This window comes from Berghia stephanieae, chromosome 6 (assembly GCF_034508935.2).
Source record: "Berghia stephanieae isolate SIO BIC M18660-M18661 chromosome 6, UCSD_Bste_1.3, whole genome shotgun sequence".
Classification (NCBI taxonomy): domain Eukaryota; kingdom Metazoa; phylum Mollusca; class Gastropoda; order Nudibranchia; family Aeolidiidae; genus Berghia; species Berghia stephanieae.
The window spans coordinates 40,589,106-40,602,748 of NC_088365.1; the positions used below are offsets into that span (position 1 = coordinate 40,589,106).

At 35.6% G+C, this 13,643-nt stretch overlaps 1 protein-coding gene across 1 annotated transcript in view; it reads left to right on the forward strand.

The window, feature by feature from the left end:
• LOC144975848 (structural maintenance of chromosomes protein 1A-like) overlaps positions 1–13,643 on the forward strand; it is a 159,841-nt gene that overhangs the window by 51,439 nt on the left and 94,759 nt on the right. The window contains exons 11-13 of the mRNA XM_078920035.1: positions 802–937; positions 5,560–5,637; positions 8,440–8,651. Of these exons, the coding sequence (XP_078776161.1) occupies positions 802–937; positions 5,560–5,637; positions 8,440–8,651 (426 nt within the window). The remainder of the gene's footprint in view (positions 1–801; positions 938–5,559; positions 5,638–8,439; positions 8,652–13,643) is intronic.

The following is a 13,643-nucleotide window of genomic DNA, read 5'->3' on the forward strand; positions in this document are numbered from 1 at the left end:
ACTGTTGCAAAATGTCATCTATTGAATTGAAGACCACTTTCCCAGATATTTTATCTCAAAGCTTACTCATAACTGATGTACTGGGCTAGCAGATATCACCATCACAACTTCATTTGGTACATCAGCATCTCTTACCATCACCACTTCTACAACCGACATCACAGCATTGTCACTGCCACAACCACCACCACAGCTTCATCATCATCACCATCACCACTAAAGCAACATCGCTACAACAACCACCACTTCTTCCACTGGCACTAGCATCAAGACTACCTTTTGGTCATTTCTTTGAGTGTTTCGAAAGCAATTTCCTTTGATATTGCAATTTCTGAGCCTTATACTAATTTAAAATGGTCATTAAGTTTTAGTTTCTCGATAAATCGATAATTTTGTAATCACTAGAGATTGCTTGAATGATGAAGATCAGAGTTTATTTTGATTTGGGTTTGGTGTTAGCTTTTAAATTAATTTTTGTATAATGTGCACTTTTTTTCCACATGTGCGGACAAAATACACTTTTTTGCTAAAAAATACACTTTTTAGGGTCATAGAATACACTTTTCATCCTGGGAAGGTTGGCAGGTCTGTTGATATGACCTGAAAATGTAGCAATTGCCTTAATCCCTTATTGATCCAATCAGAAGACCACTAAGAAAACAATAGCTTTCCACAGTAATAAAAATGTGGTAGTTGAAATTTTATAGAATATATAGAATACATTTCATCATTAATGAACACCAAACAACAAAGCAGGGGGAATACAATGCAATTCATTTGTTTTAATCACTGTCTTCTAAGGACCAGCCGCTCCTCCCTTGAGGACCAAAGAAAGATAGAGCAGGAACTTGCACGTGAGGTCAATGAGTCTACTAATCGAACTGATGAAATCAACAAGGAGCTTGAATCGATCACCATGCAGCTTGGAGAGGCCAAGGTTAGTGGGAGTATTAGATTTGAAGGGTAACTTTCATTGTTGTTTTGGCATCGTACCTACCAACAGGAACAGATATTTTAATCCAAGAAATAGATGTATAGGCTGTCCAGCCAGGTTGTAAAGTTGTAAAAAAGTCATGAATTTGACCTCTTGGTCATTAAGGTTCTAAATGATCGGAGATTTATATTATATCCATGGTCGTAAAAAAGTTGTAAAATAGTTGAAGATTCAGTGGCTTGAAATTTTAAAAACTTTATTGAAGAATTATATCTGGCAGCACAAAATTATGTAATCATCTACAGTCCGACCATTGTAATGTCCCTCAGTGGTCATTTTGCTTACCCAATGACGTTGGGAGACTCCTTTGATCAAGTCTCTGGGGTACTCTGATCCCATGTGAACTCACCACAAGATTAGACTATCGCCAACACCAATGTCTAAACTGGCAAATGATTTAGAGAAAAAAGCTACAAATCTTGACCGAAGTAGAATGGTTCATAGGGAAGGCTAGTTTCACAGAAATTGGACCTGTGCTTTTTATTCTCTACATACATCCACTTTCAAAGGTCATCAGGCGCTTTGGCATGTCCTACCACCAATATGCTGATGACACCCAGTTATTTGGATCTGAATGTACTAAAAACTTTTAAAATGTCATTAGTACATGTGAAAAATGCGTAAAAGATTGGATGGGTGGGAACAGGCTAAGGTTGAATGATGACAAAACAGAGGTGATGTATGTCGGGAACAGAAGATTTTGGAACGAGAAGAAATTGAAAGTGGGAGAGGTGTCAATAGATATTGTTGACAAGGTCAAAAATCTTGGAGCATTCTTAGATTTTGAACTGTCGATGGACCACCAAATTAAGACAATGATCCAATCATTGATGTGTCAATTGAAAAAAATTGGATCTATTTGATAGTTCCTTTCTGAGGATGTTACCAAGAAGCTTGTCCTTTCTCTTTTATTTTCAATGTTGGATCACTGTAATAGTCTGTTGTTTGGTGTCTCGGAAAATAAGCTCAGGTGGCTGCAGACGGTCCAAAATAATGCTACCAGATTGGTCTTTTGAAGGCGGAGGTTTGACTCTGCCACACCTCTCCTTCGAAGATTACTCTGGCTGGCTGTTGAGAAAAGGGTCAAATTCAAAGCGGGTGTCTTAGTTTATCATTGTCCAAAGAGAATCCAAATCATAGTCTGTTTTCGAGAAATCCTTGAAAACATTTCTTTTTTGATGTCATGTACTTTCTGTATTGTTTTGTGTTGATGTAATTTAAAGCGCCAAGAGCCTCATTGTTGAGGATACCACACGCTCTATAAGAGTATTATTATTATTATTATTATTATTATTATTATTATTATTATTATTATTATTATTATTATTATTATTATTATTATTATTATTATTATTATTGTTATTAGTATTATTGTTATTATTATTATTACTATTATTACTTTCAGGTCATTTTATAAGCTCAGATTGATGGATTTGCTCCATTTTTTTAACAATCAGTATAATGAGAGAGAGAGAGAGAGAGAGAGAGAGAGAGAGAGAGAGAGAGAGAGAGAGAGAGAGAGAGAGACAGAGACAGACAGAGAGAGAGAGAGAGACAGAGACAGAGAGAGAGAGAGAGACACCCCGACCATTCAGAATCTGAGTTTATGAAGGGGTTTGGGGTTTGCTACAGAATGATCTGAGTCTCCATCTTATTTTGACAGTTTTCTGTTTGATATGCTTGGGTAGCCCTTTTGTTCTGCCGGCAAACTCCCGAAATGTCTCGATGGTCCTACATCCTTGTCTTAAAGGAGACCTTTACTCTACCTATGTTTTGTCTTATTTAATTCAAATATCCAGACAACCCTCGAAATTTTGAAAATGTGTTGTCTCTTATAAGAGTTGGAAGACAACTGTAGGCCTATCTATCATTATCCGTCATAATCATAAGATATCGATTAAAGTTTCAGTTCAAAGTAAAGTGAGGAAATAATTGGGAACCTAATCTTACTTGCAAAGGAGGAAATAGAATACGGCTACATTTAGTTCATTGACCTGTTTTTGAATTACATTGCCATATCAATATTTTTATTTTAGTTACAATAATCAAATATGTAGACTCACCTTTCTCTGAATCCTAGGTAGGAAAAAATTTTTTGGGCGCTTCAAACTGCGGTCAGCCTACTTATTTCATGTAAATATTCTGAGTTCCGAGACTAAGTCACGGGTCGATATCTTACCCAATACATCGACTCGTCATCAATTTTTAAAAAGTGTAGAAAATGCATTCAAAGTGTAATTCTAAATATATGCAATATGACAAATACATACAATTAAATGGACGCATTAGTTGTAATTACTGAAATTAAAAATAAAGGTTTTATTTTTGTAATTATTAGTGATCTCGGGATGATTTATCAGCGGTGTACAATACTGGTGTTTATCTCACAGTATCGCCCAGCCACTTCCCAGAAACGCATGATTTACCCATCAAAGAGGCCACTGCGGGTGGTTGGATGGGAGCATCACCCTTGAATCATATACCTATGATGTTCGCATGGGTCTACGATCCGATAGTGATGTCGTTTCTTCTTCTCTTTACTAGCCTATCCTGCTTCTTTGGTTTGTGATTGTATTTTTGACAGGGGATGTTTTTTTTTCTGTAAATCTTCTGCCTGTTTGTTCTTGGTTATTTATAATTTAGCTTATGATATCTTTAGGTTATGATTTTGATTTACATTTGTACTATTTTTGTTAGATTGCTTGTTTTTTTGTTTCAGCGGTCTCTCATATAACCTCAATTGTGTTGGAAGAGACCTTAAGCAACAAACAAACAAAAAAAAAAAAAAAAAGAGGCCACTGTCGAGGTAATGCGGTGTGTGTAAACAGGCCTGTAAATCTTCCGTCTATTGTCAGAATTTCCGACAGCACGATTTTGCTCTAAGTGCTAATATTTAAAAAAATAATAATAATAGTAAAAATAAAATTAGTCACGTCAAAGAACAGAACCAATAAAAAAGAAAATAAAAGACTTTTATTTCGTTCCTCGAAAAAAATAGATTTTATTCCGTTTCAAATGCCGACTTATAAAAAAAATAAATTTTCATTTGTCGCATCAAAGACATAACAAAACTTGCCGTCTATCTGTTAGCTATAATATTATCATGCCACCTACACGCTCCGCTTCACGTGGATGTATTCACTGCCTGGCTACTGTGCCACAGAGAGAGGTCGCGAAATTTGCGCGAGTCGTCTTCACACACACACACATACACACACCTAGTCAGTAAATAATGCACGCACAGAAGTGTGTTGAACCTGACCGGAAGGTTTCTCTCTATTTTGCTACAGACACACATGCATATCTCCGGTTCTTATTTCTCAGTCTCTATATTTCTTTGGTTCCGTCTGGATGCAAGACGGAAAAAAAATAATGCGAAATAATTATTTTTCTTCGAAATATATATAATTCTTCGAAAGCTCTCACACGACTGCACCACCACCTCTTCTTCTTCTTCTTCTTCTTCTTCTTCTTCTTCTTCTTCTTCTTCTTCTTCTTCTTCTTCTTCTTCTTCTTCTTCTTCTTCTTCTTCTTCTTCTTCTTCTTCTTCTTCTTCTTCTTCTTCTTCTTTTTCTTCTTCTATAAGAATTAATCCAAATAAACGAAAGAATCAGCGTAAACATTTAACACAAACAGGAGTGAAGATACGCAGCTTCCTGTGTCATCAAGCTAGAGATACACATCATTCCTTTCATTTTACTAACTCAGACCTGGGCCCTCAAATAATTGGGATTTTTTTTTGGTACCATAAAATAAGGACCTCGTTATAAATAAGTAGGGGAAAGTGACATGATTTGACTAGTCAATTGACGTGTCATATCTGTGTTGTGTCCATATTTTTGTCCTGTTGTGTCTATTTTCGCGTGTTCAAAAGTTCCGACAATTTTTTCACCAACCATTTACAGGCCTGTGTAAAATGACAAACGAAGAATCTATATTTCAAATACACAGCCTGTGTGTGCTAAACACTGCTGACCGTTAACACCAGGTCAAATGGGGACTGGCCTGGAATTTTGTATGGAGCTTAGTTACGACTCGTAAACTGTCACAGTAATGAAAAGTAAATGGGGTCCAGAGGGTGGACCCCACTTACAAAAATGGGTCTAGGTTGATGGGTGTTCTGACACACGATGGGCCTAGGTTACAGGCAAATATAAACACACACAAAGACACAAGCACATAATAACATGTGAAAAAATTAAATTTAAGTTATTGGAAACGGGTTTTTATAGAAAGTATATGCTTAGGTAAATGTAATTTGAGCATAAACCATTGATTTCAGAAGAAAATGTTTTAATTTCCTAGGTCGTAGATTTTGTTTCAAGATCGTAAATTTGACCGAAATTTTGCTGGACACCCTAATGTATTTATTTTTATATATAACCATCAGAATTGGCAGTTAATGCATGCTGCTGACTGGGAACCTATCTTCCTTTAATTTTTTGTCCCCTTCTATACATCTTTCTACTCACCACTTTGACAGCAGCCTTCAGGTAAATTAATAAATTTAGGAAGTAGTGTCTACAAATAATATTTGCACAAAATTGTTAATTATTTCTTTTTAGGTGGACCGGCAAGAATCTTCGAGGGCAACAAGGAAAGCTGAATTGATAGAGACACTCAAACGTTTATACCCTGGAGTTGTGAGTTGAATCTTTTTTTTTCTTTCCTTTGCACAAGGTTGGAATTGGAATGCCAAAAACACGAATATTTCAAAAGCATTTATGTTTAAAAGCCGTAAAAACATATGGTTCATAAATTACATTCAATTCACAAATATATATTATGTTCTCCATGAGGAGCCGTCGCCTTATATCTATAAAAACAAAGACAAAACGTCACCTTAATTCATTTTTGCCACATGGTGTTCGAATTTTTAACGCGCAACTGTGATTTAAATTAAATACTATCTTTTAAATATACACACACAAGTTCGAACTAAAGGCCAGAGGTATGGCCTATCTCAATTTATCAAATTAATATATAAAGTGTTGCTATTGGTTCTTGGTTGTATATTTTTACATTTTTGTGCATTTGCATATATTATATATATGTATATACATTGTCGCCATAGATTCTCAACTTTGTGTTTATACATTTTCATGCATGCCACGTCTGTAAACGAATTTCCATTTTTTTGGATGAATAAAGTACATCTTATCTTATCTTATCTTATTTTTAGGCATTTGCCACTATAACACATACACGAATATAATATTTCCAATCAACAAATCAAAGTATATAAAATCAATAATAAAGCAAAGCAAACAATAATAATAATAAAATTATTTTAAAATTTAATTTATAGATTAATTGTTTAATAGATTGAATTATGAATTAATAATTAAATAAAATCATTTTAAAAATAACCAAAAAAACCCCCCAAAATAACTACAAAAACCAAACAAAAAAAAAACACTTGACCAGCTACAACTCAAACAATTTACATTTCATGAAACAACATAAAATATGATGTTGATGATGAGGATTTTTTTTACATTTACACTGTACAATGATCTTTGTTTACATATAATTATATAATCATACGAGATTATAATGACTAACAAACACACAAATACCTGTATTCATACCCATTCAGCTACATACATATCCACCCACCCACAGAAATACACACACACGCATACACATGGATAGACACACACACACACACACACACACACACACACACACACTGATCTTAAAAACACCTGTACAAACACAGTGATAATAATAATTTTTAAAAAAGAAGAATTTATAGGATTCAATCATGGCTAAAAGACAACGTTATAGCTCAAATAATACATGTAATAATATTATTCATCGATGCATTCAAACCTAGATGCATGTCATTTATGCATGCTCACCCTCACACAGAGACAAACATTTACACTTGAAGAAGAAGAAAAAAAAAACCAAAAACAAAAAAACCCAAAAAAACTAATAGATTTAATTTAAATGTTATTGAATTCTCCAGTGATACCAGTTGCGTAACATTTTTTTCATATTCGATCAAAACTTTTGGACAAAAAATGTCAATTCTTCTCAATTCAGTCCCTGTGGAGTTATTTGTAATTTGTATGAAATATTAGACTTTTCAATTAAGTATTTAGGTAGATATTTTTCTCTGAAATAATTATACCTTCTGCATTCACAGATTAAATGATACTTATCTTCAATTGTGTTACAATTTATACAGAGCCTAGAAGGAAAATCAATTTTTGGTCTTTGCCATCTCCCCCTGTAACACATAAAATTATGAGGACCTAATCTAATTTTTGTATTGACAAATCTAACTTTTCTTTAATCTCGAATATGTAGCGTACAGATTTTTCATTATCCAAATGTTTATAGAGTCTATGATTGCTAGTGGATCTTATTTCCTCTTTACATTTTTGTAAAAAAAAAAATATGGTTATGGCGTTGACTGAAAATATACAAAAACATGTTCTCATTTTTCAACGTATTGATTAACCTAGACATACCCAAAACCATATTAACACAATATTCCTCTAAGTAAGGTTACCCAGTTAGTACAAGAGCTTTGCTCTTTAGCCTGTGTTAATGATTTATTATTAGTTATCTTGACTGGATTGTTTTCTTGTAGTTTAAAAATTTTAAACCCGCATTTTATTAACCTCACCTTATTACTCTTATTAATCTCTGGTTGATTAATGGAAATACTTTTAATTCATGATATACGAAAGCTGACGGTGTAAATTTCTTTACGCCCAGTATGGATTTTAAGAAACCTAAATGCATTTGTTCCATGTTTACCGCGTCACAATAGCCCCGTATTTCACATGAATAATTAAGTATTGGTAATATTAAAGTATTAAACAGATGCAGTGGGGTGGAAGGTGATAATTCCTCATTTTGGTGGAGCAGAGATTTTAAGTTAAACATTGCTCTACGACCTAGGTCTATAAAGTTCTGTATTCCTTTTCCACTACTACCAAACATAAACCCAAGTTATTTGAATTGCCCAACTAATAATGTGTCTCTATAAAACCACTTGTACATTATCCTGATCTTTCCACCTCTTGTAAAAGCAATGCATTTGGTTTTTGTTGTGGTAACGTGCAAACCCCATTTGTAATAGAAATCACTTTGACAATTAAGTCTTCATTGTAAACCAGTTCTTGTTTCACATATCATCGGCAAATAAAAGGACAGTTAACATAAAGTACATTATTGGACAATGGAACCAATTTGTTCAATTTCCGTTCATGTTGAACATGAGAGAGTAAGGTATAAGGGGAATAATCTGAAAAATATGGTGTGTTTTTCACTTGCATGGTTATTGGGGAATATTTTATTTTAAAGTAGTAGCAAAGTATTTCATATTTTAATGAATTTAAGAATGTTTATAAACTTTAAATGTTTCACATCTTGCTGACTTTTGACATCTGTTACAGTGGCCTTGTTTAATTTATTTCTTTTCTCAGCATGGTAGGCTGATAGATCAGTGTGAACCTAGTCATAAGAAATACCAGGTAGCCATTACCAAAGTGTTGGGGAAGCATATGGACTCTATTGTCTGTGACACAGAGAAGACAGCAAAGGACTGCATTCAGTACATGAAGGAACAGAGGATAGAACCTGAAACCTTCTTACCATTGGACTACCTTGAGGTTGGCGCTATCAATGAAAAACTCAGGTGAACCTTTATTGTTTATATGTCATGAAAAGAGCATCTGTAATTTTTTTTATTGTTCTTTAAGGAGGTGGTGGATTTTCAGGATGGGAAATGTGGTTTTTCATGGTTTTTTAATAGGAAATCAAAAAGAGTCATTTGTTGTAAGTTATAAAAGACATGAATGACCATGACATGTTTGAATAGTGTTTAATCAAATTGCTCTGAAAAGTTTACTTTGGAGAATTGAGTAAATGGATGGGAAAGAATAAATTACAATTAAATGGGAACAAAACTTAAGTGTTGATACAAGGGTTGTCCAAGAATAAGGTGAAATAGCTAAAGAATCAGTAATCTTGTTTTGATGGAATTGAAATTTCGTCTATGTGGTCTAGTGCACAGAGAAAAAGAGCTTGCATTTTAGTTGTAGAGTACATTGCTCTCACTGACAGTCGGTCACGAGGTCATACTACCTGGCAAGCAGGGGTCAACGAGCTACTGCCAGTACCGTCCCATCAAAATGATCAAATGTAATCATTTGTAATTCATTTGCGTTTTAATCTTTAACTATTGTTATGTATTATATTATTTCTCTGACATTTCATCTTTATTCTCATATGATTTCTGTTTCTATGGGATATATATGTACGTCAAATAACAATGAAAACAAAAGACCTCATATTTCAAATACTCATAAGTACACATAGACTAAATTGAATCAAGAAATAACACATTTATACAAACCCCCCCCCCCCCCCCCCCCCTCTAAATCCATACATAATACAGGGATAATACTGAACTTTTCACCCTACAAAAATCTTCAGGGTGATTTTTCTGATGCAATGTGGTTTTGATTAACAACTTGTCAGGTCAAATTCCCCACCAACCAGTAGAATAACAAGTCTCTTTACAGTGCTGACCACTGTTATCACTCTACAATCTGAGAAAGCTACAATCTGAGAAAGTCATCAAGTAATCATCACGGTACTTCAAGCTGATGGAGGCAATGTTTTAGCCACAGTTCTGTCTTTCTCTGAAAAACTTGTCCTTCAAATATTGATAAACTGAAATGACCCTCATCGTGTCAAAAACTCTCAAACCTGAGACTTCCTTGCGGTTTTAAGTTTGAGAGTTTTAGCTAAGATGAAGTCTCAGGTTTTAGAATTTTTGACAAGATGAGGATCATATTATTCAGTGATGCCAAAACTCCGGTTTCACCGGAAAAAACTCCGGTCTGGAGCCAAAAATTCCGGGCTCCGGGCAACTTCCGTCAAATTCCGGTGAGGTCAATTTGTTCCAAGGATACCCCCTTCCAACCACCACATCATCATCACTGCCACTAGTATTACAACCATCATCACTACCACTACTACTGCAACCACCACCACCACATCATCATCACTACTTCTACAACCACCACCACATCATCATCACTACCACAACTACCATCACTATTACAACCACCACCACCACCACATCATCATCACTACCACTACTAATATAACCACCACCACCACCACCACCTTATCATCATCACTACCAACTACTACACACACCCACACACACACACAACTCACACTACACATCACACATCACACCACTACATCACTACAACTACCACACTACTACACCATCATCACATCATCACTACCACACACCACCACTCACATCATCATCAACCACACACAACTACCACATCACATCATCTTTACAGCTACTACTACAACCACCACTACCACATCATCATCACGACCCTACTACTACAACCACCACCACCACTACATCATCATTACCATACTACTACAACCACCACCACCACATCATCACTACCACTACTACTACAACCACCACCACACATCATCACTACCATACTACTACAACCACCACCACCACATCATCACTACCACTACTAACAACCACCACCACAACATCATCATTACCACTACTACTACAACCACCACCACAACATCATCATCACTGCAACTACCACTACTACTACAGCCACCACTACCACATCATCACTACCACTACTACTACAACCACCACCATCATCATCACTACCACTACTACTACTATAACCACCACCACCACATCATCATTACCACTGCTACTACAACCACCACCATTACATCATCAACCACTACTACTACAACCACCACCACCACATCATCATTACAACTACTACTACAACCACCACCACATCATCACTACTGCTACTACTACTACAACCACCACCACCACATCAAGATTACCACCACTACCAGTTCATCATCACTACTATTTGTACTACAACCATCATCACCACTACATCATCATCACTCCCACCACTACTACATCATTATCACTACCACTACTACTGCAAGCACCACCACCACCTGCTACTACTACAACTACCACCACCACCGCCACATCGTCATCACTACCACTGCCACTACAACCACCACATCATCATCACTACCACTACTACTACTACAACCACCACTACAACATCATTATCATCACTACTACTACAACCACCAGCACCACATCATCATCACTACCACTACTACTACAACCACCACCACCACATCATCATCACTACTACTACTACAACCACCACTACAACATCATCATCATCACTACCACTACTACTACAACCACCAGCACCACATCATCATCACGACCACTACTACTCTGCCCTAACCAACAAAAGGACAGTATCTGGGCTGACTCAGGTCCAACCAGTTTTGCCGCAATCGACACATTTAGTTTTTTCATTCATAACTCTTTAATTTTATTACATAGTGGAAGTCTTCTAACATTAAATAATAGCTGATGATAAATTGCGTTTTTCTGTTAGTCGGCGATTTCATTGACGTAATATGTTGCGTAATATTTTGAGATACTGTTCTTTCTTGGTTAAAGCCAAGCAAATAACTCTACCTGTAACCAACAAAAGGACAGTATCTTATACGACCGTCTCACATACTGTTCACCCTGGTTAACCACAATGCAAAATGCCTCGTCCGTATTCACCAAAAGAACAGTATCTAAGTTAAGAATATAGCAAAATACGAATAACTCGATCGACAAACGTTTCACGTCAGCGAGGGCGAGCACTCGCCATCACGGCGAGTGAGAGGCAAGGCTAAGTGTGTTTGACCTGGCGTGAGGGGAATGAATAAATTATCTCCGTCAAGTTTGTAGGCGTGATTCTGATATAATATTACTACATTAGACTATTCCTCAATCTTTTAGACCCTGACTCCTTTTTCAAGATGAGTCTATTTTTATTAAGCATCATAGCTTTAATTTACGCTTATTGATGATTTTGGCTATCTTGTAAATTAGACTTTAATTGTGTATCAGGGTTTTGTCATTGTACAACGATATGGTGATAGTGAATTAAACCTAAGAATAGCTGGAAAATAGGGTATGTTCCCCCCCCCCCCCCCCCCCCCCCCCCCCCCGCCTCCAACACGTACACACACATCCCTTTTTGTTTTGAAATCAATATCTTCATTGTCATAGGAAACGAAAAACATGAAATGGAACGAAATCTGTTGGTACAATTATACTGAATGAAATAGGCGACACTATTCTTACTAAATTTAAAAGGTGCCTAAATTATGAGCTAATAAGATGAACAGAAAAATTATTTTGTCTTTAGCTAATTTCGTCCACAGGGAGTTACAATAGTACAATTTAGATAAAACAAGGGAATTAATTAAAAGTTCTGCTATATTAGATTAAGAATTTTGCTTATTTTATTCATTTCTATGTACATAGATTGTATTGTGTTATTCACGTAGCAGCTTGTTATGGAAAGATGTTTATCAATGATGACGCTAAGGTTTTTTGCTTTATTTGAAAATTCTATTGTGCTATTTCCGAGAGAAATAGGTGAATTATTTGCCTTCCACACTTTAAAATCTCAGTTTTACTATCATTTACTATCATTTAATTTTAACTTGTTATGGTACATTCAATATTTAATCTCATTAAAACAGCTCGAAATTCGTTGTATTAAGAATTGTAAATTACTTAGGGGTACTGAATCATAAATTTGCGTATCACCAGCATTAAAATGATAACTCAGATTGAATCTGGATATCACACTAGAAAGGGGGTGCTTATATACAGAAAAATGAACAGGGCCAAGAATGCACTCCAAAGTTTAGTAAAACTTGTTCTGACTGAATACCATTCACCACGACAGTCTGCCATCGATCCTGTAAATACATTTTTGTATGATGTAAACCGTTTTAAGGGCAATTCCTTTTACGCCTACGTATTTTCTAGTCTTCTTAACAAAATGTAATGGTCAGTGGTGTCAAAGGCAGCTGAAAGATCTTAAAGGCATAATAAATTGATATTGTTAGCATCCGCATTATATAACAAAAGATTTTAAGAAGCGCCGTTTCAGTTCTGTGTTGCTGTTTGTAGGCTGACTGAACTGTTGTTCTTAAGTTCGGAGATAACAATTGTGTCAGTACTACTTTCTCCAAAAGTTTGGACAAAAAATAGAAGGATGTGTGGAAAGTGAGAGATATGAAGACGATGAAAAAGAAAAACACAAAAAACCCCAAAAAACAACTAAACAAAAAAAACGCCTGGACAGACAGTCACACCGACACACAAACGCACACACACACACACACACACACACAGACACTAATTAGTTGAAATGAATGAAAAATAAGTATACTTAAGTTAGACGTTTGGTTGAGCATCCGACCAACAAGCAAGGGGATCCGTTTTTTCTTGCCAGCTGTATAAAGTTTTGTAATGGTTTTGCTTTCTGTTTTGTTTTTTTTTTTCATTTTTTTATTACTTTTTTTATAAAGCCCCTCTGCCCACCAACCAGCCACTAAATAGCTAGCTTGATATGTTGATCTGGTGGAAAGTAATACGTGAATATTTACAACTTATGTCATAGATTAGATTGATTTTGAACTCAGTGTCTGCAGCAATTTAGTCTTTAATCACGGCGCCATAATTTAGTCAAAGATATAAGAACTGCAATCCAAACAGTTG